We start from the raw sequence: 24,531 nt of genomic DNA, 5'->3' as shown, positions 1-24,531 counted from the left end.
AAATTTTTCGAGAATACAATTCTGCAGCCATTTTGTCTGATTCATTTTTGTAGTTTTCTTTTACTATATCAAGATTGACATGCATATAAAAATGTCAGAACATTATGCGAATAAGTGTTCAAGAAAGGGTTTATGGGTGGGGGTTGAAAAGAGTTTGTGGTCCAATAACGATAATAACTGCCAACATCATAGTGTATGGCCGAAATAAAGAAATACAGAAGTAAAGGTGATGAAAAAGGTAAAATGACTAACTTAAATTTGGAGATTTCGAGAATGAAAAATAAAGATCCACAAAAAAAAAGTAAAAAAAAATATTAAGAAGTAGCCACCCAAAATGCAGGCTTCCAATTACACAATCCTTCAGTACCTTCTCCACCTTCATTGCACCTGGTAAGCCTCTGATTTTTCTGCATTTCAATTTCTACATCCATAGTCTCAGTCAGTTTTACATCGCATTCATCGTGAACATCATCATCGTCATCTTGTTCTGATACGGTTTCTTCATTTTCTAGCTCATCTTCTCCATCATTCAACTCGCTTTTGATTTCATCATCTATTTGGCAGTATGCTTCAGTTTCTTCTTCCGTGGTCATTATAAGATCAGAATCAAAGTTTGAATCGTAATCTTGGAAAAATGACAACCTGAGGCGGCCGTGGCTTCTTTCAGATTGCAGATAAGAATGCCTAAAGGGGGCGTCGACTGCCTTGATGATTAGCCTTCCGTCTTCGCGGTGAGCCCTTATTTGGAGAGAACTCGACCCGCTCATCGTTGTCAAGGGCGGTGGGAAACTGCGACAAGAAGTCGTCATCTTATTATTTCTTGAAGATTTCATTTGTTGATGCACCTTTTGCTGTTGCTGATTCATTGGACATGAAGTTTCACACTGCGAACTGAATGTGTCTAGTGAGAAAATACTGGTGCTGTCCGCGATACATTCAGTACCTGTTTCACTTCCCAAATTTTCAGTACAAAGATCCAGACTTTTCCCATTTAGTTTTGGAAATGAAGATTTTCTATGAACATATGAGTTATCATTTTCCATTTCCTCCTTAGGACACGTAGGAATCTTGGTAAGGCTATGAAGAAAACTCCAATTGCCTATTTCAAGATTTTCGTTCTTGCTTTGATCAGTTCTTGCACTGCAGGAGCCCCTGCCCACGTCTGGTGCAGGCGCCACTTTCATCCTTAAGATTGTTGCCTCTGTCACTTGAGACTCGAAATGTGACACCAGACTTTGATAAACTACTGTCGACATGGCAAAATACGCCTAAATGTGAATGATACTTGAACGAAAAATTAGAGAATTTATGGGTTGAGGAAGATGAAGAACAATTTTGAGAGACAGAAAGAGAGGGGATGAGGAGAAGCGGAGAGAAGATTGAATGAAGAACAAGCGAGGGTTGAGTCTGTATTTGTAGTGTCCAAAAGTTGATTTATAGAGAGATCTTTTGTTAGTGTGTGTTGTCTATATTGTAGGGGCCAAGGGAAAGGGTTTGCTTTTTGCACCACTTGGATTATACAAATATTAATATGTCACGCACTAGAAAAGAAAATATAGACATTATTCCATGACTAGATAAATTGGTTTAGCATAAAATTAAGGGCCTATTTGGAAGCGATTTTTCTACCCAAAAAATTGATTTTTTGACCGTTATTTCACTATTTCAGCCTTCATATTTGACTTTTTCTCTCACGGGTGAACCCCACTTTTCTCCTAACAGTCAAAAAATCAATTCTCAAAATCACTCCTAAACAAACTCTAAGTCATCGTAGTTTATGAGCTCAAGTGGATAAAATATGTTATGATGATTATGTGTCCTTGTGTACAATTAATTCACACATGTAGTATGGGAGGGGACAGATGGATTTTAGCTAGGGCCGGGCCAATATGTTATCAGCATTGTTGTTCGTTCTACTTCCACGTACGTGATGCTAATGAGAATGTTGGTGTGGAAGTCTCAAATCGAATTTCAAGTGAAATATGAAACTGAGAGCATATAGAATTAATTAATAAATGTAACTAAGCGGCATGAGTACATTTACAAGCAAACATTCCTTTATTCTAGTCTAATTGTGAAGCTCCTTTTATCATAGTCACACATGTAGCCAGGAAAGGAAATAGACGATTATGTTGAGTGAGTTAATATTTAAAAAAGTTTAATAAAATCTATTATTTCCATAATTTCTTCTCCCACGTTTAGGGATTTGCAGGAGCCTAGTGGAGCTATTCCTATATCCGCCCTGCATGTAGTACCTAAAATATATGAAAATGAGAAAGCAAAAAATTATAAGCTCTTGGTAAGCATACCCCTGCCTAAAAGCGCTTACCACATTTCTATATAGGCGTCTTGATAACGTTAGCTCGCTAGTAAAATGAGGAATTCTAGCGTGTCTCTCATATATTAGATTAGACGACATTAATCATGTTTACTTAATAAATTTAGTAGGCGTTAAATTTTTTTTCATTTAGTAAAGATCTCGTGCACATTATTTGATTTCATTTTTGAAACCTGATTTTCTTCTCTACTAATTTATTTGGTGTAGTAGCTAACATAATTCTATTTTTGAACCGATGTTTATAAAATATAAAAGAAAATTTAATCATAAAAATACACTAAAGCTCTTTAAAAAGAAAGGTAGCAAGTGATATCATGGTGCACTAAGAGACCTTTTGGTTTTGTCTGCTAGGTGTTAACCTATCAACATTAACCTAATTCCCTTTTGCCCTTTCGATTCATAAATTTCACAGAGAAAAACCTTTTTTGATGTATCCACTTTGATTCTGTTCCTGGTGGTGGGAGTAGACAACAAATGACCTACCCTAAATGTTAAAGCAAGTGACGGTTCAATGCCCAAAAAATGAAGTTGCCTGTCCTTAATTGATTCTTTGCCTTGTGAACTTTACTCCTAGAATTCTAAGTATGGAAATGATGAGCATGTTCAAACCTTGTAGGATGGAGAAAATAGAAAAGTGGCCAGCTAGCACAAGTGACTAAGTACCATATATATGTATTTTCAATGGACTGTTGTAGCTTTCTAAAAATTGAAAACTATGCGCAGGTGGCCAAATGAAATCAATTTTTTATAGTTTTATGCTTTTACGTAGATTTCTTTTTTTTTTTTTTAAGCAAACCACACACAGGGCACAGTTTTATTAATATAAAATGTGAAGTATATCGTAGGAGAGGAGAGGATTAGACCTAACCTCTGGAAAATAAAATGAAAGCAGAATTTTAAGTTACGCAAAAGTTTATGAGGAGATCGTAACTCATATCACAGGAGGAATCTTCGTGCAAAGTTCTACTACAAGTAATGGGCGGCTTTGAGATTGGAACGAGCATGAAGAAATTAATTATAATTTACTCATTTTTTTAAAAAAATATTTTGTTTAAAATATATGTAAAAAACATTGCTATAACAATAGATCTCATGTGTATGTAACTTCATTATCCATAGATCAGAGGTATAAGGAAAGCATATATTTGGGGTTATTATTCAAGTTGAAGCATATTGGAGATAAGGTTACAGACTGAGAATCATGAAGTCATCTTAGACATGGGTTTCATCTTGATATTAAATTATTGTAATGGAAAGAAATTACTTCATTATGCAACTTTTTCACCAGATAACAGCTAGGAATAGTGATTACGTATGTGACAAAGACAAGAATAAAATAAAGACAGCTAATTACACTAATAAAAATGACACGCCTATAGTAATGTGACACCGTTATGTATGAGAACGATTATCTGTCGCTAATTAGCAGTTGATTCCAAATTTTCGTCGATGAATATGTGACAGTAGCTGATGCTTGTTTTTCTTTTAGAGCTCAATGAGCAAATGTGGTCCTAACAAAGTACAGGCCATTAATACAAAATAAATAAGGTCATTAACCTTTGGGGATTCTAAACGAGCATGCTTTCCCAAGCTTTATGCATGTAAAATTCGAATACATTAGGTCATCCCACTAAGAGCTAAAGGACATTACTTTGCATCAAAAACCATCGGTGTGGGTTTGATTTTCTTGAATTAAATACTAAATGCTAAACTTAGGAGATAGAGTGTGCCAATTTTTGCATCATTTCTTTTCTATTAATTAAAGATTGTCGATAGAGTGACGAAAAAGATTTAATTGGTCGATTTTAATTTTATTTAGAACAAGATTTAGAGAATTAGATACCACATACGACATAATACACTCGTAAACACTCAGATTGGCACTATAATTGAATTCAAAAAGTATCTTTTGAAAAATTTAAAGTTGGCATCTTGAGTTTTTCTCATTTAATTATTTTTATTAGTTCTATTTTAAAGAAGATATTAAAATTCAATTCATACTGCTTACACGAGCATATCATTTTTACCCCCATGTTAGTGCCGTCATTCCCTTTCTATTATAAGCAAGTTCTTCATATAACTAATCATAAATAATTGAAAATTCTAAGAAACTTGTGGAGAATCTGCAGGTACATCATGGACTTAGTTACATAATTTTTTTTATTTTTTTTTTCTGGTTTGTTCTCTTTGTTGTTATTACTAAAATTTTGATAAAATTAGTCTCTTTTTGACAATTTGATAAATATGAAAGAAATTAAGAAAGTTTTGTGAATGAAAATTAAGTAAATTAAATCTTGATATTATAGTTTCGTAGTAAAACTATTATACGATGAATAAGTTGTTTCACATGGGACTTCCTGTGATTATAAATATATAGAGGATTCTATAGTCTCTTCGAGCAAACTACAATTTACAATTCAAATACGTGCTACCAGATTTAATTCTCTATTAATTTCGTACAAACATGATTTATTCATTAGAGGTGCAATCGGGAGTTCACCAACCATTTATCCATAAATGCTTCAGCGTTCTTGCAATAGTTTTTCAAGACCAGTTTAGAGGTGGACAGATTTTGACTACAACAGGTAGGAAGAACATGTATAACTTCTCTATGTTGAGTCCCAAAGAGAATGACGGTATTAACGTCACATCAATCACAGTTATCTTGTAGAATCTCGTATCTTTAATTCCCAACCATAGATCATGCGACTTTAATCACTAAGCTAATGTTCTATTGCTAATTTCAAGGTGGGTGGATTATATTCATGCATTAAGCCCACAAAACATTGTAAAATAAAAAGTTGAGATTAAGGTCCTAGGTTATCTTTACGGAAAGGCAATGCATATGTTCTTTGGATCACGTCCCATCTGGATGCCATCGAACATCATCCTTGCATGTGACTGTCACTTTCATATTGGAAAAGTGAAAACAAAAATTCCTACTATATTGGTTAGCTATTGAGTAAATGACGGGTTCATAAGAAATTGAGCTACTCCATCGAATAGATTAAACTTTTGAATAGAATTCCAATTTTCTACATGTCATTCAATGGCTGATTGCTTTTTTTATGCATCATGCGACAAAATACTAGGAATTACATTTGAAATAACAATTTTTACTTGAAAGTCCTGAAGACAATGAATGGTTGAATGGACAATGGATCACATCTCCACTAGGGAACCATCACAAGTTATCTTCGCATATAACTGTCATTTTACTGATAGTTTGCTTTTTTATGCAGCACGGCGCCTGCAAGCATATAGAGGTTATATTTTTCCAAAAGGTTATGTGTGAAGGTTTCAATATACAGTGGAGAAGGTAATGCAAGAAAGAGCCAATGAAGATGTGACGAATAATCTCATAGTTCACATTAATTTACTAAGGCATAAAAAACGAAAAAGGGAAAAAAAAAATTCTTTAATTCACAAAGAATGCCAAAATTTTGAACTCCTTGATTCACGTGGGGTATTACTAAAATTTCTACAATTATGGAAAAAAACCCAATTTTGTATTCAATAAATTCTCACCTTTTTTCCCATACCTAGTTGTCTGTTGTCTTGCTCTGCTCTGCTCGGCTCGGCTCGGGCTTTTTTTTTTTTTTTTTTACTCAAGTCGAGCTGAGCCTCAAGTTTTGGCACGTGAGTCAGCTAGGCTCGAGCCACTGAGCCGAATTGCCATCCCTAGCTATGAAATTGATAGTACATCCGGGGTTAGCTTTGCAAAAATACAACGTATGGGACACCATCGTAAAAATAATGCCGGCATACAGGGACGGATCTAGACTCCATGTTCAGCTAGGGCGTTGACTTTGACTTTGACAGTCGACCGTCGATAATCAGTTCGTATTAAATTTTGATTAAATAATATTAAAAATTGTTCGATATATATGTAAATGCACTAAAATGTAAACATTATATTTGATAAATATGTGCTTTTTCTAGAGATAGAATGTCAGAAGCATAAGTTTGTTTTTCATGATCTACATACATTGTTTATCTCAAACTCGATTTTCATATCATTTGAAATTTTGAAGCAATCAAAAATAATTAATATAAAGATTTAAAACATATGCACAATCACAAGTTTTGCAATACTATAATACAAAATTAAAGTTTCATTAATGACACTAAGCAGCCAATCTTGATAGAGTGTTCAAATTAACTTGGGAAGAATCCACTGTATATCATTGTCTCTACCAAAACACAATTTGTACCAACATCCAATATAATATTTAAATCATAATACTATGTCTCTAAGTTTAAAAAGATTGCTTGTAAGTAAATAGTAAGACTTAAAATAACTTTTTTATTAATGAAATTTAAAAATAAATTACTATTTTCGTAATAAGGTAGACCTATGTCAAAATAAGTACCAAATAAGTTCTCCCAAACATGCTTAAAATGATTAAGAGACAAAAAAAAAAAAAAAAATAGATTCATAATTCAACTTTTCAAAAACTTGAGAACGAACGAACCATCAACATGATTTAATTATCATAAATTGAAGTTGCACAAATCAAAAAATACACGAGACAAATTGCAGTTGCACTTGCACCAGCACAATTGCACAAATCAACAAATAAAATACGTCAAGTTTGTCAAAACAATTTGCAGAGTTACAGTCTTACAGACAAGTGAGACAATCAGACATGAGACAACTAAAACAATTCAATATTCAACTCTTCAACTTCAAGTATTGGACTTATTAAACTCACCAATCACCAATGCACACTGCTGGCTGCTCGGCCTTTGCCAGTCGCCTCAGAGTCTGTCGCCGGTCAGAGATTCACCCCTAAGACTTCGCACACCGGCGGCACACGATCACCACCTCCAGCTGCAACTAGTGCTACAACTTCGAATGGAAATTGAAGGGTAACTGGGTGAGGGACCAACCGACCAAGGGTTTGATATCGCCTTCTGTGCCGTTCTGCAAATGGATTTTGGGGGATTTGGGTTTGAGAGAAATACCAATTAAAGCCATATCCATGGACCGTTTGAATGGATCCACTATCCACATTTGGGCCTAATTTTTTTTTTAAAAAAAAAGCCCAATTTCCGGTTACATTAGCCCAAAGGAAAAATGGAAAATCCGGTTGTCTTCTCCACTTCCTCCGGTTACAATCGCTGCGCGCAGGAGCTTGCTGCCAACCCTGCAGCTGCAGCCACTGAAGACTCCGGCGGAGCCAGCACGCGCAGCCGCGCCCCCTCGCCGGGTGCTGGCTCCGCGCCTGCCGGCATATAACTCAGTTTCATGCAATTGTTGACAATTTATTCATGGGAGTCTTTTTATGCTGCGTGCAATGCATCTAGGGTTAATATTTTTTTTAAAATACATTAATTTGCAGAGGAATCATCGTACACTTTTTTGAATTAAACAGACAAAAAGAATGCTCGAATAAAATGAGTCAAAATTAGTGGGCTAACTAGGACAATTCACATGCATGTATCATGTATACCCACTTCACGCCTAATCCCTTCCCTCCATTGATGTGTCACTGGGTAATTGAACTTCTGTAATAAATCCAAAAGATCATCCCGAAAGTTTCACAAAGAACATTTCAAAGATAAAATGAATCCATGAGACCGTCAACAGTGAGTCACACTCAATATCAATATGATTTAGCTCCAACTCACAGCATAATTGTACCTTCAAAGTGTGCTTTCATTTCTGCTTCATTATTAGTCCCTTCACAAAATAAATACTGAAAATAAGATCCAAGCCTAGCTGAACACTCTTCAAAATCTTGGACCGGACCTGTATCATTCTAGGATTTTTAGAAAAACTTAGGAAACTTGGTGTTGTACTAACAATGAGGCATTTAGTGGTACAAAGAAAATTATTGAATAAATTAAGAAAATTAAGCTGCTGAATATAAGAAATGATTGCGCAGTGTTTTCACGGCTATTGCGCAACATGGATAGGGATGATCGCAGCACTCGACAATTCAATAAAATTTTGCCAACAACACAGTAAATGCCACAAATAATTTTAAGAAATTTCTTCAAAATGATATTAATTCTTCTAACCTCACACATATAAATAGGGGCTCCTATTTCACTTGGAAAATTGCAAATCTTTTGAAAGACCCTTAAATAAGCTGTTTGCTTGGCTAGAAAGAGATAACTTATCTTTAATTAATAGTTTTAATTACTTTTAAGTAAAAATGATTTAAAAAAAAAAAAAAAAGTTGGTAAAAATACTTGTCTTCATATGGGACACCAGACACCCCGATTTGCATGAACCTGTGACATCTACAAATGAGTGTGGCAAAGAAGGTTGAACATCTTTCATCTTAGTTGGAGTAGGGAAGTAGAAGAGATCGGCATGGTTGAAGTGACTGTCGGCCACGCTGACCAGCTGCTGAATTTCGGTGATGAATAATTTTTTCGAGATGGTGAGATGACATGTTCAAACATGATTTTCTTTTATTGTTTTTTGAATTACAAGCTCTATTTTATTTAATCTATATTGCAACATATATTGAACTTTCCGTTCCATTTTTATTTTATTTTATTTTATTTTGACAATCACGCATTTAACTTTTAATCTAATCACTGATCAAAAGTTTTTAAGAAATCAATTAATGAAAAATGTGTAGAATAACAATATACAATAAAATTTTATCTTTTTACTATTTAAAAGAAAATTAAATTAGTTGTGTATTTTGTGAAAGAATGAAAGAGTTGTAGCTTTATCAAATTCCATATTAACAATACCTTGACGTTTAAAGATCAGGACATCGATCGAATAGGCTGTTGACTAAACGTGGAAAAATGCAAAAGTTTCACAAATGTGTATATGTATGGATATTGATTGACCGTTCCTATCGGATTGAGCATGATGAATCAAGTATAATAAAATTCCTTATACATGTAATTGAATTAAATATTATGTTCGAATATATAGTTCATAACTTTGTGTTGAACTTTAATATATTAGACAATCTATTATTTTCATAACTAAGATATAAATGTGTTACAATTGAAAAACTAATCATCTCTAAGCTTAATATTATCTATAGTATATGTTTAGAGAGATGTAAGTACCGTTTAATAATCTGTCAATAATTTAAACTTGAGTCTTGATACATTATTGAACAACTCTGTTTTATCTCAAACAAGTATTCTAATAATATGTGGGAAATATTTGTTGGAACTATAGAAATTTCTCAATCTAAGTTAAACATTACTTTTTATAAATTTAATAATTTTACCAATTAGATTATTAGATAATTAATATTTAATTATTTGTTGAAGGCATTAACTAAATTTAATCTCTTTAGTTAGTAGTTTAGTAGTTCAATAATAAATTTGGTCATTAAAAGCAATTTTTTTTCTTGTAGTGTGGTGGTTTTTATTTTTATATAATGAAATTCAATTAAGCACAAAATAGCCAGTAGTACAATGTACCATAAGTGTTATAACACATTGCAATACAAAGCAAAGACGATAAAAAGATTTGATTTGAAAAACATTATCCTTGAATGAATGTATATGTGTATGTTCAGGCCATCTCATAGCTCTTGGGAGCTTCATCCGTGAAGAATTTCTTCCACACTGGATGCTGCTTCCATACTGTTTCGACCATAGAGTCGATCGGGACGCCCTTGGTCTCCGGCAATAGGAATACAACAAAAATCCCCATTACAAGAATCCAAGCAGAGAAGAAGAAGAAAATGTAGGCTTGCAGGTGGCATAGCATTGACAGGAATGCCTGAGCAATGATGAAAGTGAAAATCATGTTTGAGCTCACTGCGAAGGCAAATCCTGCTGTTCTTGTTTCCATTGGGAAGGTTTCACTTGGAATTAACCAACCAAGAGGACCCCATGACCATGCAAAGGACATTACAAATGTGCACACTAGTATCACCACAATGGCTGCAAGAGTCCTGTCGAGTGAACCTGTTTCCTTCAAGTGGACATGTAAAATCCATCCAATTGCAAGCTGTAATCACAAGACAACATAGTTTAGATTACTATCACTTTGATTGAATCTTGTTTAATTGTAGAATGATCACATTATTGATGAGTTAAATTAAGGGAAGGATTAATTGAGTGGTTCAAACAGGTATTGCATTGACTTGAAGAAGATTTAATTTATAAGAGTGATGTGATCTTGGCAGAACATGAGAAAAAGAAAAGATATACTAAATTAATATGGCTTGTGGTAGTTGGTAAGAATCTTGTTGATTTGGATCTTTTCTTATATATCTAGAATGAATCGAACACAGCCACCATAATTTTATTAATGAACAAATCTTAGTTTGTTATTGATTCTAGTATATACCTGGGAGATTAACATTTGAACGCAAGCTTGCAGAAGTAATTTCCTTCTTCCAGCCTTATCAACAGCAAAAATTGACACAAAAGTGCTGCCAACATTCACTAAACCCGTGATAACCGCGGACAACAATGAAGCATCGCTCTTGAATCCAAGTGTTTGGAACAAGACTGGTGCATAAAACATAATGGCATTGATCCCGGTGAATTGCTGGAAGACTTGCAGAGAAATGGCGATGATTAGAGGCGGCGTGCTTTCGCGTTTGAAGAGTTTCTTGAATGGTTTCTGGACTTTTTTGGCTTGTTCGCAGGCTAGAATGATTTGCTGAAATTCTGCATCAACGTTGTCAACACCTCTGATCTTCTTAAGTGCTACTTTTCCTTGAGTTTCTTTGCCACGTTCGACAAGGCTAGATGGAGTTTCGGTTATGATCAAAGAACCTATAAGTAAAACGAATGCAGGAATTGCTGCCAGTCCTAGTGATACTCTCCATCCATTGGGATGCATGTTAGATGTTCCATAGTTCACTAGGTTAGCAACTAGAATTCCTATGGTTACAAAGAGTTGGAACAGAATGTTTACTGCCCCCCTGTGCTGTGCAGGTGCAATTTCTGTCAAAAATAAAGGAACAGCCTGCAATTTTCGGAGAATGCACTAATTATTAGTATCTTGAAACATATGTAAAATGTGGATTGAGAAATACTAAACAGTTTTAAAAAAACAGAAAAAGAAACTAAATCTTATAGCTTAAGTTTGCCAATTGGACATACCTCATTTCCGAATCCTACTCCAATCCCAAATAGAATTCTACCAAGAATGAGCACCCATTTCTGCTCAGCAGCTGCACTAAACGCGGCACCAGCAATAAAAAACGCTGAAGCCAAGAAAATAGTGGGCTTGCGTCCTAAAATACTGCACGCTTTTGACGCGCCAAAGCTGGATACAAGGGCAGCTAGGTACAAGGAAGAGGTAAAAAGCTGTAGCATTTGGTCATCATATTTACAGTAATTGTTTTCTGCTGCATGAAGCTTTCTCTCATGAACTTTAGGGAAGAACTTAATCAGAAAATCATCCATGCCCGTAACTCCACCTATTTCAAAATTAGAATAATTATCAGATACAATATTGATTAATGTTAAATTAATCCCATACTAATCTCTCTTCAATTCAATATGTTGCATATATCAACACACCTGAAATACCAATGTCGTAGCCAAACATTAGGCCTCCAAAGGCCGCAAGGAGCCAACATGCCAACACGTAAACTGTAATCTTAGACTTGAAAACTTCACCTTTGCTCGCCATTTTTACTTCTCCAAAATGTCCAACAATTTTTTTCAGAAATTCACTCGATATATTTTACATCAGTTAAATTATTAAAAAGATCGATCGCGCACACACGTTCAATTTATTTGAATGATTTCACCACCTGTTTACATGGGTGCAAGGGAGACTAGAGCCAAAGATGATTATAAGATTCTTTGCCCCTGACTCTCCCAATAGAAAGATGGCTTGGTTTTTTAATCTTCATGAAAATGGCCCCTTTATAGTGGTTTTTTAACTAAGTTTAGGCACTCCGACTTCGGATAAATTCGTGGATATTAAACGTATATGAGTTCTTTTACCACAATTTACGAAAAGATTTTGGAAAACTGCCCGTTGAATTCTCGTTTCAAGACATATCAGTTGAAGAGATTCTAACCTCTTATCATAAACTAGAATTCCGGGCTTGAATTTGTTGAATTAGATTCCCCAAAAATAGTCAAGAATTAGATTTTTGGAAAAATAATGCACAAGTTATTAAATTTTGCTTCTGAAAACTTATGCATTATCCGGTCACAGTTTTCGAAACAGAGCTTAGATTTCGATCATGGAATGTAGTTTTTGAAACAAAGGCTTAAAATGGCCATATAAATTATTAAAAATTATAAATTTCTTCGTACACAATGGGATTACTGTTTATGGGATTACCATCATGCATAGTGAGATGAAACTCAAATCCATAAGCGCTAACAATTTAGTCCACTCGTTTCAATTTTGGAGATTTTCTAGTGTTTTTAGTCAAAGCACAGGTATTAAAAAAAAGGCACATTAAGATGAAGCTAGCAGCTTGACTGGGAGTGATTTTTTACCCAAAAAAATTAATTTTTTTACCGTTATTTCACCATTTCAATCGTAATTTTTGACTTCTTTTCTTACAGGTGGACCCCACTTTTCTTCTAACGGTCAAAAAATCAATTCTTAAAATCCCTCCTAAACAAGGCCTAAATTAATACGAGTCTAGATCTGATCTCTATGAAATGTTGTTGAATCCAATTATATACACATGTCATCTCATATTATACGTCATTCAAAGTTATTTAATCAATCTAAATTTTAAAACCCATTTAAACGTTAATTACTCTCTTGATCCTACCCACATTATTATTGTTGTTGTTGTTGTTATTATTATTATTATTATTTTGACCTTTAAAATAGCGGTCAATGAAGACTCTGGAATCAAATAATAGTGGACAGGTAAAAAGACTTGTATGTTCTACTCCAGAATTGGAGGTGAACGATTCATCAATTCGAAGAGAATACCAAAATAATTGACACAAATATTGAGATAAAACTCTAAACAATATTTTTATTAAATAAAAATTTAAACCCCAAACAATGATCCCTGATTTTCCTTTTAATGAGAAGAACCGAAACCTAAACTCTGGTTCATTAAAATGACAAAAGTAACGCCGTGGATTCTTGATGGCATTGAGACGCCTTTAGACAGTATAGTAGACGTGCATATTGCGAGTTGCTTAAATAAAATCTTCTAGCATCCAGGTTTTATTGAAGGTAAATAATACTGTGAATTTTTTCATTAATCTGTTAAATTCTCAATATTTGTACAAATCAACGTGGTTTTTGTTGAATGCTTCATAATATTCACAAGCTAATGAACAATAAATTAGAAAGATAAATGCTATATAGGAAAGTTATAGGTCAAACTCAATATTGGGTTGTGATGCCAAGTTAAAGTTGACCTAGTTCATTGGACAATGGTCTAATTGGGCGCTGCCCATTTGCTGGCTTACTTATCCATTGCCTGATAACACTTAATGAAATGGGCTTAAACCTTACCCCAATCTTGGACGACGCATGTGCTGCTACGAATTGTTAGATCACCCTATTGAAATCAACGGTGATGAAATAGCGGTATAAATACCACTTGAGTGGCTTCCCTACGTGACTTTTCATCTCTAATTTTGTTTGAGAAGCTTCTGGTTTTCTCTCTCTCTTTCTTCGTGTCGCTTCTCATTCGTCAAGTCTTCTTCTTCGTACTTTGTGTAAATATGTTAAACTCCTTAGTCCGTGTTTTTAGTCTTTGTGGTTCTTCGATTAGAGGTTGAGAAATAAAAAATCAGAGTTAGGGTTGATTGTTGGCCCATTGTAGTAGTTGCCTCTGTTCGATCAATTCGGGGTTAGCTTTGTGGAGTTTTCATTTTGTAGAGAATGTACAATGATGTTCTGAGCCCAAAATAATCGAATCTTAATAATTTAATTCCATTGCGTTTAACTAATTTATTAAAATTTTAACATTTAACTATTTTTTGACCTGCGGTCATAAAAATAAGAATTGTTTATTTAGATAGTCACAGAACCGAATATGGTCGATCTTTTTCACTTTCACTTTTCATTTTCTTTCAATTGAAAAATAACAAATTTCCATTTTTTATTTATTTTTAAAAATCTAAATTTTTGTGTTTTTCATTTCTAAGCGACATGGCTTACATAATTTTTTCTTGTCGATAACCTTAAACCAATCAATCAAGTCACACGTACGGTTCACCCATATCCATTTTTTGCACAAATAAATGTCCAAAAGTTTATTTCAAGAAAATATGATGTCTTGACATGACACATAATGATTATAATTTTCATTTTTGTGGTTAAAGAATGAAAATCAAATGATAGTTAAATAAAATTGTAATGTTCAATTTGATTAAATAAAATTGAAATTTTCAAAAAATAAGAGAACCGCACGTAGGGTTCTCTATTTTCCATTTTTATTAAACATATTTTTCCACCGATAAATTTCTAATAATTTATTTCCAACGCGTTTATTTTTATATAATGAAATTCAATTAAGCACAAAATAGCCAGTAGTACAATGTACCATAAGAGTTATAACACATTGCAATACAAAGCAAAGACGATAAAAAGATTTGATTTGAAAAACATTATCCTTGAATGAATGTATATGTGTATGTTCAGGCCATCTCATAGCTCTTGGGAGCTTCATCCGTGAAGAATTTCTTCCACACTGGATGCTGCTTCCATACTGTTTCGACCATAGAGTCGATCGGGACGCCCTTGGTCTCCGGCAATAGGAATACAACAAAAATCCCCATTACAAGAATCCAAGCAGAGAAGAAGAAGAAAATGTAGGCTTGCAGGTGGCATAGCATTGACAGGAATGCCTGAGCAATGATGAAAGTGAAAATCATGTTTGAGCTCACTGCGAAGGCAAATCCTGCTGTTCTTGTTTCCATTGGGAAGGTTTCACTTGGAATTAACCAACCAAGAGGACCCCATGACCATGCAAAGGACATTACAAATGTGCACACTAGTATCACCACAATGGCTGCAAGAGTCCTGTCGAGTGAACCTGTTTCCTTCAAGTGGACATGTAAAATCCATCCAATTGCAAGCTGTAATCACAAGACAACATAGTTTAGATTACTATCACTTTGATTGAATCTTGTTTAATTGTAGAATGATCACATTATTGATGAGTTAAATTAAGGGAAGGATTAATTGAGTGGTTCAAACAGGTATTGCATTGACTTGAAGAAGATTTAATTTATAAGAGTGATGTGATCTTGGCAGAACATGAGAAAAAGAAAAGATATACTAAATTAATATGGCTTGTGGTAGTTGGTAAGAATCTTGTTGATTTGGATCTTTTCTTATATATCTAGAATGAATCGAACACAGCCACCATAATTTTATTAATGAACAAATCTTAGTTTGTTATTGATTCTAGTATATACCTGGGAGATTAACATTTGAACGCAAGCTTGCAGAAGTAATTTCCTTCTTCCAGCCTTATCAACAGCAAAAATTGACACAAAAGTGCTGCCAACATTCACTAAACCCGTGATAACCGCGGACAACAATGAAGCATCGCTCTTGAATCCAAGTGTTTGGAACAAGACTGGTGCATAAAACATAATGGCATTGATCCCGGTGAATTGCTGGAAGACTTGCAGAGAAATGGCGATGATTAGAGGCGGCGTGCTTTCGCGTTTGAAGAGTTTCTTGAATGGTTTCTGGACTTTTTTGGCTTGTTCGCAGGCTAGAATGATTTGCTGAAATTCTGCATCAACGTTGTCAACACCTCTGATCTTCTTAAGTGCTACTTTTCCTTGAGTTTCTTTGCCACGTTCGACAAGGCTAGATGGAGTTTCGGTTATGATCAAAGAACCTATAAGTAAAACGAATGCAGGAATTGCTGCCAGTCCTAGTGATACTCTCCATCCATTGGGATGCATGTTAGATGTTCCATAGTTCACTAGGTTAGCAACTAGAATTCCTATGGTTACAAAGAGTTGGAACAGAATGTTTACAGCCCCCCTGTGCTGTGCAGGTGCAATTTCTGTCAAAAATAAAGGAACAGCCTGCAATTTTCGGAGAGTGCACTAATTATTAGTATCTTGAAACATATGTAAAATGTGATTTGAGGAATACTAAACAGCTTTAAAAAAACAGAAAAAGAAACTAAATCTTATAGCTTAAGTTTGCCAATTGGACATACCTCATTTCCGAATCCTACTCCAATCCCAAATAGAATTCTACCAAGAATGAGCACCCATTTCTGCTCAGCAGCTGCACTAAACGCGGCACCAGCAATAAAAAACGCTGAAGCCAAGAAAATAGTGGGCTTGCGTCCTAAAATACTGCACGCTTTTGACGCGCCAAAGCTGGATACAAGGGCAGCTAGGTACAAGGAAGAGGTAAAAAGCTGTAGCATTTGGTCATCATATTTACAGTAATTGTTTTCTGCTGCATGAAGCTTTCTCTCATGAACTTTAGGGAAGAACTTAATCAGAAAATCATCCATGCCCGTAACTCCACCTATTTCAAAATTAGAATAATTATCAGATACAATATTGATTAATGTTAAATTAATCCCATACTAATCTCTCTTCAATTCAATATGTTGCTGAATCCAATTATATACACATGTCATCTCATATTATACGTCATTCAAAGTTATTTAATCAATCTAAATTTTAAAACCCATTTAACCGTTAATTACTCTCTTGATCCTACCCACATTATTATTGCCATTTTTACTTCTCCAAAATGTCCAACAATTTTTTTCAGAAATTCACTCGATATATTTTACATCAGTTAAATTATTAAAAAGATCGATCGCGCGCACACACGTTCAATTTATTTGAATGATTTCACCACCTGTTTACATGGGTGCAAGGGAGACTAGAGCCAAAGATGATTATAAGATTCTTTGCCCCTGACTCTCCCAATAGAAAGATGGCTTGGTTTTTTAATCTTCATGAAAATGGCCCCTTTATAGTGGTTTTTTAACTAAGTTTAGGCACTCCGACTTCGGATAAATTCGTGGATATTAAACGTATATGAGTTCTTTTACCACAATTTACGAAAAGATTTTGGAAAACTGCCCGTTGAATTCTCGTTTCAAGACATATCAGTTGAAGAGATTCTAACCTCTTATCATAAACTAGAATTCCGGGCTTGAATTTGTTGAATTAGATTCCCCAAAAATAGTCAAGAATTAGATTTTTGGAAAAATAATGCACAAGTTATTAAATTTTGCTTCTGAAAACTTATGCATTATCCGGTCACAGTTTTCGAAACAGAGCTTAGATTTCGATCATGGAATGTAGTTTTTGAAACAAAGGCTTAAAATGGCCATATAAATTATTAAAAATTATAAATTTCTTCGTACACAATGGGATTACTGTTTATGGGATTACCATCATGCATAGTGAGATGAAACTCAAATCCATAAGCGCTAACAATTTAGTCCACTCGTTTCAATTTTGGAGATTTTCTAGTGTTTTTAGTCAAAGCACAGGTATTAAAAAAAAGGCACATTAAGATGAAGCTAGCAGCTTGACTGGGAGTGATTTTTTACCCAAAAAAATTAATTTTTTTACCGTTATTTCACCATTTCAATCGTAATTTTTGACTTCTTTTCTTACAGGTGGACCCCACTTTTCTTCTAACGGTCAAAAAATCAATTCTTAAAATCCCTCCTAAACAAGGCCTAAATTAATACGAGTCTAGATCTGATCTCTATGAAATGTTGTTGAATCCAATTATATACACATGTCATCTCATATTATACGTCATTCAAAGTTATTTAATCAATCTAAATTTTAAAACCCATTTAACCGTTAATTACTCTCTTGATCCTACCCACATTATTATTGTTGTTGTTGTTGTTATTATTATTATTATTATTTTGACCTTTAAAATAGCGGTCAATGAAGACTCTGGAATCAAATAATAGTGGACAGGTAAAAAGACTTGTATGTTCTACTCCAGAATTGGAGGTGAACGATTCATCAATTCGAAGAGAATACCAAAATAATTGACACAAATATTGAGATGAAACTCTAAACAATATTTTTATTAAATAAAAATTTAAACCCCAAACAATGATCCCTGATTTTCCTTTTAATGAGAAGAACCGAAACCTAAACTCTGGTTCATTAAAATGACAAAAGTAACGCCGTGGATTCTTGATGGCATTGAGACGCCTTTAGACAGTATAGTAGACGTGCATATTGCGAGTTGCTTAAATAAAATCTTCTAGCATCCAGGTTTTATTGAAGGTAAATAATACTGTGAATTTTTTCATTAATCTGTTAAATTCTCAATATTTGTACAAATCAACGTGGTTTTTGTTGAATGCTTCATAATATTCACAAGCTAATGAACAATAAATTAGAAAGATAAATGCTATATAGGAAAGTTATAGGTCAAACTCAATATTGGGTTGTGATGCCAAGTTAAAGTTGACCTAGTTCATTGGACAATGGTCTAATTGGGCGCTGCCCATTTGCTGGCTTACTTATCCATTGCCTGATAACACTTAATGAAATGGGCTTAAACCTTACCCCAATCTTGGACGACGCATGTGCTGCTACGAATTGTTAGATCACCCTATTGAAATCAACGGTGATGAAATAGCGGTATAAATACCACTTGAGTGGCTTCCCTACGTGACTTTTCATCTCTAATTTTGTTTGAGAAGCTTCTGGTTTTCTCTCTCTCTTTCTTCGTGTCGCTTCTCATTCGTCAAGTCTTCTTCTTCGTACTTTGTGTAAATATGTTAAACTCCTTAGTCCGTGTTTTTAGTCTTTGTGGTTCTTCGATTAGAGGTTGAGAAATAAAAAATCAGAGTTAGGGTTGATTGTTGGCCCATTGTAGTAGTTGCCTCTGTTCGATCAATTCGGGGTTAGCTTTGTGGAGTTTTCATTTTGTAGAGAATGTACAATGATGTTCTGAGCCCAAAATAATCGAATCTTAATAATTTAATTCCATTGCGTTTAACTAATTTATTAAAATTTTAACATTTAACTATTTTTTGACCTGCGGTCATAAAAATAAGAATTGTTTATTTAGATAGTCACAGAACCAAATATGGTCGATCTTTTTCACTTTCACTTTTCATTTTCTTTCAATTGAAAAATAACAAATTTCCATTTTTTATTTATTTTTAAAAATCTAAATTTTTGTGTTTTTCATTTCTAAGCGACATGGCTTACATAATTTTTTCTTGTCGATAACCTTAAACCAATCAATCAAGTCACACGTACGGTTCACCCATATCCATTTTTTGCACAAATAAATGTCCAAAAGTTTATTTCAAGAAAATATGATGTCTTGACATGACACATAATGATTATAATTTTCATTTTTGTGGTTAAAGAATGAAAATCAAATGATAGTTAAATAAAATTGTAATGTTCAATTTGATTAAATAAAATTGAAATTTTCAAAAAATAAGAGAACCGCACGTAGGGTTCTCTATTTTCCATTTTTATTAAACATATTTTTCCACCGATAAATTTCTAATAATTTATTTCCAACGCGTTTAATTTATTTATTATAATTTTAAAATTTAACTATTCTTTGAATTGCGATCATGAAAATAAGAATTATTTATTTAGATAGTCAAGGAACTGAATATGGTCGCTCTTTTTCATTTTCTTTTAATGGAGAATTAGCAAATTTCCATTTTTTATTTATTTTTAAAAATATTAGGGTGTGTTCTCTTTACTATTTTTGGGTCGTTTTCTATTTTCAGTTTTTCAAAAAGTTGAAAACGCATTCTCTTTCTCGTTTTCAAAAAAGAATTTTCGAAAAGGAAAAAAAAATAAAATGTTGAGGAGAACCGCACGTAGGGTTCTCTATTTTTATTAAGAGTGATTTTACACACTAAAAATTGATTTTTGACCGTTATTTCACTATTTATGTCCCACTCTTTCGTTTTCTTCCAAATAAAAAATAGCAAATTTCCATTTTTTTATATATTTTTAAAAATATAAATTTCTGTGTTTTTCATTTCTAAGCGAAGTGGCTCACACAAATCTTTCATGTCGATAAACTCAGACCAATCAATCGTATCGCACACATGGTTTACCCATCTCCACTTTTCTACAAATAAATATTCAAAAATTTATTTCAAGAGATATGATGTCTTGATGTGATACTTAACGGTTATATTTTTTTATTTTTGTAGTCAAAGAATGGAAATCAAACGGTGGTTAATTTATATTTGTAATTTTTCATTTTTGATTAAATAAAATATCAGAGGGAACCGTAGGTAGGGTTCTCTATTTTCCATTTTTATTTATTTGAAAATGTTTTAGAGAACCGCACGTAAGGTACTCGTTTTTATATTTGACAAATTTCTAATAATTCATTTCCAATGCAAACTAATTTTTTTTTATAAAAGTTTTAACATTTAAGAATTTTTCGACTTGCGGTCATGGAAATAAGAATTGTTTATTTAGATAGTCTAGGAACTCAATCAATTGAATCGCATGTACGGTTAACACATATTCATTTTTTCACAAATAAATGTCCAAAAATTTATTTCAAGAGAATATGATGTCTCAATGTAACAAATAATTGTTATATTTTTCATTTTTATGGTCAAAGAATGAAAAACAAATGGTGGTTAAATATATTTATAATTTTCAATTTTTGAATAAATAAAATTGAAATTTTCAAAAATATCAAAAAGAACCGCACGTATGGTTCTCTCTTTTCCATTTCTTTATTTTAAAAAATGTACGGAGAACCGCACGTAGGGTTCTCTATTTTCCATTTTTCTTTATTTTAAAATGTTGATGAGAAACGCACATAGGGTTCTCTTTTTTCCATTTTTTTTAAACACATTTTTCCGCTGATAAATTTCTAATAATTCATTTCCAATGTAAACTAATTTATTTATTAAGTATTTATTAAAATTTTAACATTTAAGTATTTTTCGACTTGCGGTCATGGAAATAAGAATTGTTTATTTAGATAGTCTAAGAACTCAATTAATTGAATCGCAAGTACTATTAACCCATATTCATTTTTCCACAAATAAATGTCCAAAAATTTATTTCAAGAGAATATGATGTCTTGATGTAACATATAACGGTTATATTTTTTCATTTTTATGGTCAAAAAATGGAAAACAAACAGTGGTTAAATATATTTGTAATTTTCTATTTTTGATTAAATAAAATTGAAATTTTCAAAAATATCAAAGAGAACCGCACGTATGGTTCTCTCTTTTCTATTTCTTTATTTTAAAAAATGTACGGAGAACCGCACGTAGGGTCTCCATTTTCCATTTTTCTTTATTTTAAAATGTTTACGAGAACCACACGTAGGGTTCCCTTTTTTCCATTGTTTTTTAAACACATTTTTCCGCCGATAAATTTCTAATAATTCATTTCCAATGCAAACTAATTTATTTATTAAGTATTTATTAAAATTTTAACATTTAAGTATTTTTCGACTTGCGGTCATGGAAATAAGAATTGTTTATTTAGATAGTCTAAGAACTCAATGAATTGAATCGCAAGTACGATTAACCCATATTCATTTTTCCACAAATAAATGTCCAAAAATTTATTTCAAGAGAATATGATGTCTTGATGTAACATAAAACGGTTATATTTTTTCATTTTTATGGTTAAAGAATGTAAAACAAACGGTGGTTAAATATATTTGTAATTTTTCATTTTTTATTAAATAGAAATGAAATTTTCAAAAATATCAAAGAAAACCGCACGTGTGGTTCTCTCTTTTCCATTTCTTTATTTTAAAAAATGTAAGGTGAACCGCACGTAGGGTTCTCTATTTTCCATTTTTCTCTATTTTAAAATGTTGACGAGAACCACACGTAGGATTCCCTTTTTTCCATTTTTTTTAAACACATTTTTCCGCCAATAAATTTCTAATAATTCATTTCCAATGCAAACTAATTTATTTATTAAGTATTCATTGAAATTTTAACATTTAAGTATTTTTCGACTTGCGGTCATGGAAATAAGAATTGTTTATTTAGATAGTTTAGGAACTCAATCAATTGAATCACACGTACGGTTAACCCATATTCATTTTTCCACAAATAAAAGTCAAAAAATTTATTTGAAGAGAATATGTTGTCTTGATTTAACATATAGTGGTTATATTTTTTCATTTTTATTGTCAAAGAATGGAAAACAATCAGTGGTTAAATATATTTGTAATTTTCCATTTTTGATTAAATAAAATTAAAATTTTCAAAAATATCAAAGAGAACCGCACGTAGGGTTCTCCTTTTTACATTTTTTTTAAACACATTTTTCCGCTGATAAACTTTTAATAATTCATTTTCAATGCAAACTAATTTATTTATTAAGTATTTATTAAAATTTTAACATTTAAGTATTTTTCGACTTGCGGTAGGGATGTAAACGAGACGAGCCGAGTCCGAGTAAATCATAGCGGGCTTTTTTCAAGCTCGAGCCAAAGCTCGGCCAAAAAAATACGGCTCAGCCTGACCTTTTGGCTCGGGCTTTTTACGAGCCAAGCCAGCTCGGTTTTTAAAAAAAAAAAATTTTGCCAATTTTTAATGACATTTTTTTCACATGCCAATTGTTGTAGTGCAATTTGTTTAATGTAGAAGGCAAAGAAATTGTTTAATGATATTTTTTCACATTTTTTTTAAAGAATATAAAAATTGCATTATTTATTATTTATACAAATTACAAATTAAATAAAAGTACAACTTCCAAAATTATGTAATTTATACGAATAACAAATTATATAAAAGTTACAAATTACAACCCTCCTCCTTTTTCGGGCTTAGGATCGACTACAATCAACGTAGGCAGAGTTAAAATTGTACACGAATAAAATATTTCGTATACAATTTTCGTAAATCAAATAAATTTAAAATATACATTTCTTAAAGAAAAATAATTAATTTATAAAATTACAACATCTTATGTTTAGATATGCTGCAACTCTTCGGCCATATTGTCAACATATTTTTGAACACGTAATTCCGCACATTCCCAATCCTTCAAGCATATCAAAGCCTCCAATATATCTTTTTTTAGTTTTGATCGTTCATCTGATAAAATTCGACCACCTAAATTGAATGCAGCCTCCGATGCTACCGTAGACATCGGATGTGTTAGTAGATCACGTGCAATTTTTGATACAATTGGATATTGCCTTTCATTACACCTCCACCAATTTAAAAGACTAAATTCTTGTAATTCGTTTGGTTGCAACACACTACGAACATCCACGCACATATACCTAGCTAACTCAGAAGGAATTTCAAGATTTGTACCACCAATATTGATTGCTCTAGATGTTGATGAATTAGAACTAAAACTATATGAAGGAACACTTGTATTGCTATCTAAATAATTTCATAAATTTTCGGAATTTATTGAAATATTTCTTGAAAAAAAAGAACCTTGGGAAATAGAACTACCCTGACCTACCTTTTCAGCATAATAATTATACATTTCACATAAAAAGATTCTATATGTACATGTGATAATTCTATATTCAAATAATCTGATATCCCCTTTACAGTAGCTTTTGTGCCAGTTAAATTAAGTCGAGTGTCCATTACTGAAGCTAAAAGAAATAAAGAAGGCAACTTTTCCCAATATTTACAAAATTTTAATTCCATAGAGCGGACTACATCAGCAAAAAGTGACAAATTCCTATATATATGAAATGCTTGTGAAATGTAGAAAAAATGTTGTAAAACAAGATAAGATGTAGGGTAATAAACACCGCTACATTCCTTTGAAGCATCGAAAAAAGGTTGTAAGAATTTTTTCACGTAAAATGCAATAGCCCATTCCCAATCTTCCAAATTATGTTCGGGTCCAAGTGTATGCCTACCATTATAATATAGTGAAATTACTTTATCGTAATTTTTACACGAATGTAACATAAGATATGTAAAGTTCCACATATGCATTACATCAGTGGCAAATGATTTCTCCTGTAATTCATACTATGCACACAAACTATTAAATGCTTGTTTTCTTACTGATGACACAGTAATAAAATTTATTGCTTGTCTAATTTTATCTAAAGGTGAACTTATATGTTCTAATCCAGCTTTTACAATCAAATTAATAATATGACATACACAACGTTGATGAAAAAATAAATTTCCAAATACGGGGTTAAGATCAGTAATAAATCTTTCAATAACAACTTTGTTCACTACAACATTATCAAAAATAAAATTTCGAACCATATCTTGTATACCATATTCCTATATGATATCTTTTAAAACCATGTATATGTTAGTGGCATTATGAAGATATTCTACACATCTGAATGCAATAATTCT

General features: G+C 32.7%; 3 protein-coding genes across 3 annotated transcripts; all 3 read right to left on the bottom strand.

Moving 5' to 3' along the window:
• Positions 1–230: 230 nt before the first annotated feature.
• On the bottom strand, positions 231–1,372 carry LOC111382295 (protein FANTASTIC FOUR 3-like). Its single transcript, XM_023006214.1, has one exon. The coding sequence runs from the start codon at positions 1,254–1,256 to the stop codon at positions 315–317; it is 942 nt and encodes a 313-aa protein (XP_022861982.1). The 5' UTR covers positions 1,257–1,372; the 3' UTR covers positions 231–314.
• Positions 1,373–9,666: 8,294 nt separating this feature from the next.
• On the bottom strand, positions 9,667–12,130 carry LOC111382289 (sugar transport protein 8-like). The gene is made up of 4 exons (XM_023006207.1): positions 11,813–12,130; positions 11,390–11,709; positions 10,626–11,252; positions 9,667–10,283 (listed from the first exon to the last, which is right to left on the bottom strand). The coding sequence occupies exons 1-4, from the start codon at positions 11,922–11,924 to the stop codon at positions 9,843–9,845; spliced, it is 1,500 nt and encodes a 499-aa protein (XP_022861975.1). The 5' UTR covers positions 11,925–12,130; the 3' UTR covers positions 9,667–9,842.
• Positions 12,131–14,718: 2,588 nt separating this feature from the next.
• On the bottom strand, positions 14,719–16,905 carry LOC111382291 (sugar transport protein 8-like). The gene is made up of 4 exons (XM_023006210.1): positions 16,902–16,905; positions 16,417–16,736; positions 15,653–16,279; positions 14,719–15,310 (listed from the first exon to the last, which is right to left on the bottom strand). Exons 1-4 carry the CDS (start codon positions 16,903–16,905, stop codon positions 14,870–14,872), a joined length of 1,392 nt encoding a protein of 463 aa, XP_022861978.1. The 3' UTR covers positions 14,719–14,869.
• Positions 16,906–24,531: the final 7,626 nt, after the last annotated feature.

Source organism: Olea europaea, unplaced genomic scaffold, assembly GCF_002742605.1.
Source record: "Olea europaea var. sylvestris unplaced genomic scaffold, O_europaea_v1 scaffold2467, whole genome shotgun sequence".
NCBI lineage: Eukaryota > Viridiplantae > Streptophyta > Magnoliopsida > Lamiales > Oleaceae > Olea > Olea europaea.
Note: the sequence above shows the minus strand (reverse complement) of the source record. Positions and strands in the feature narration are given on the sequence as shown.

Bases quoted from the DNA above. Each gene is read 5' to 3' on its own strand.
- LOC111382295 (XM_023006214.1), bottom strand. From the start codon at position 1,256: ATGTCGACAGTAGTTTATCAAAGTCTGGTGTCACATTTCGAGTCTCAA.
- LOC111382289 (XM_023006207.1), bottom strand. From the start codon at position 11,924: ATGGCGAGCAAAGGTGAAGTTTTCAAGTCTAAGATTACAGTTTACGTG. The intron at 11,253-11,389 runs GTATGTCCAATT...CGAAAATTGCAG, and splicing joins GAGTAGGATTCGGAAATGAG to GCTGTTCCTTTATTTTTGAC. The intron at 10,284-10,625 runs GTATATACTAGA...TTGTGATTACAG, and splicing joins TTCAAATGTTAATCTCCCAG to CTTGCAATTGGATGGATTTT.
- LOC111382291 (XM_023006210.1), bottom strand. The intron at 16,280-16,416 runs GTATGTCCAATT...CGAAAATTGCAG, and splicing joins GAGTAGGATTCGGAAATGAG to GCTGTTCCTTTATTTTTGAC. The intron at 15,311-15,652 runs GTATATACTAGA...TTGTGATTACAG, and splicing joins TTCAAATGTTAATCTCCCAG to CTTGCAATTGGATGGATTTT.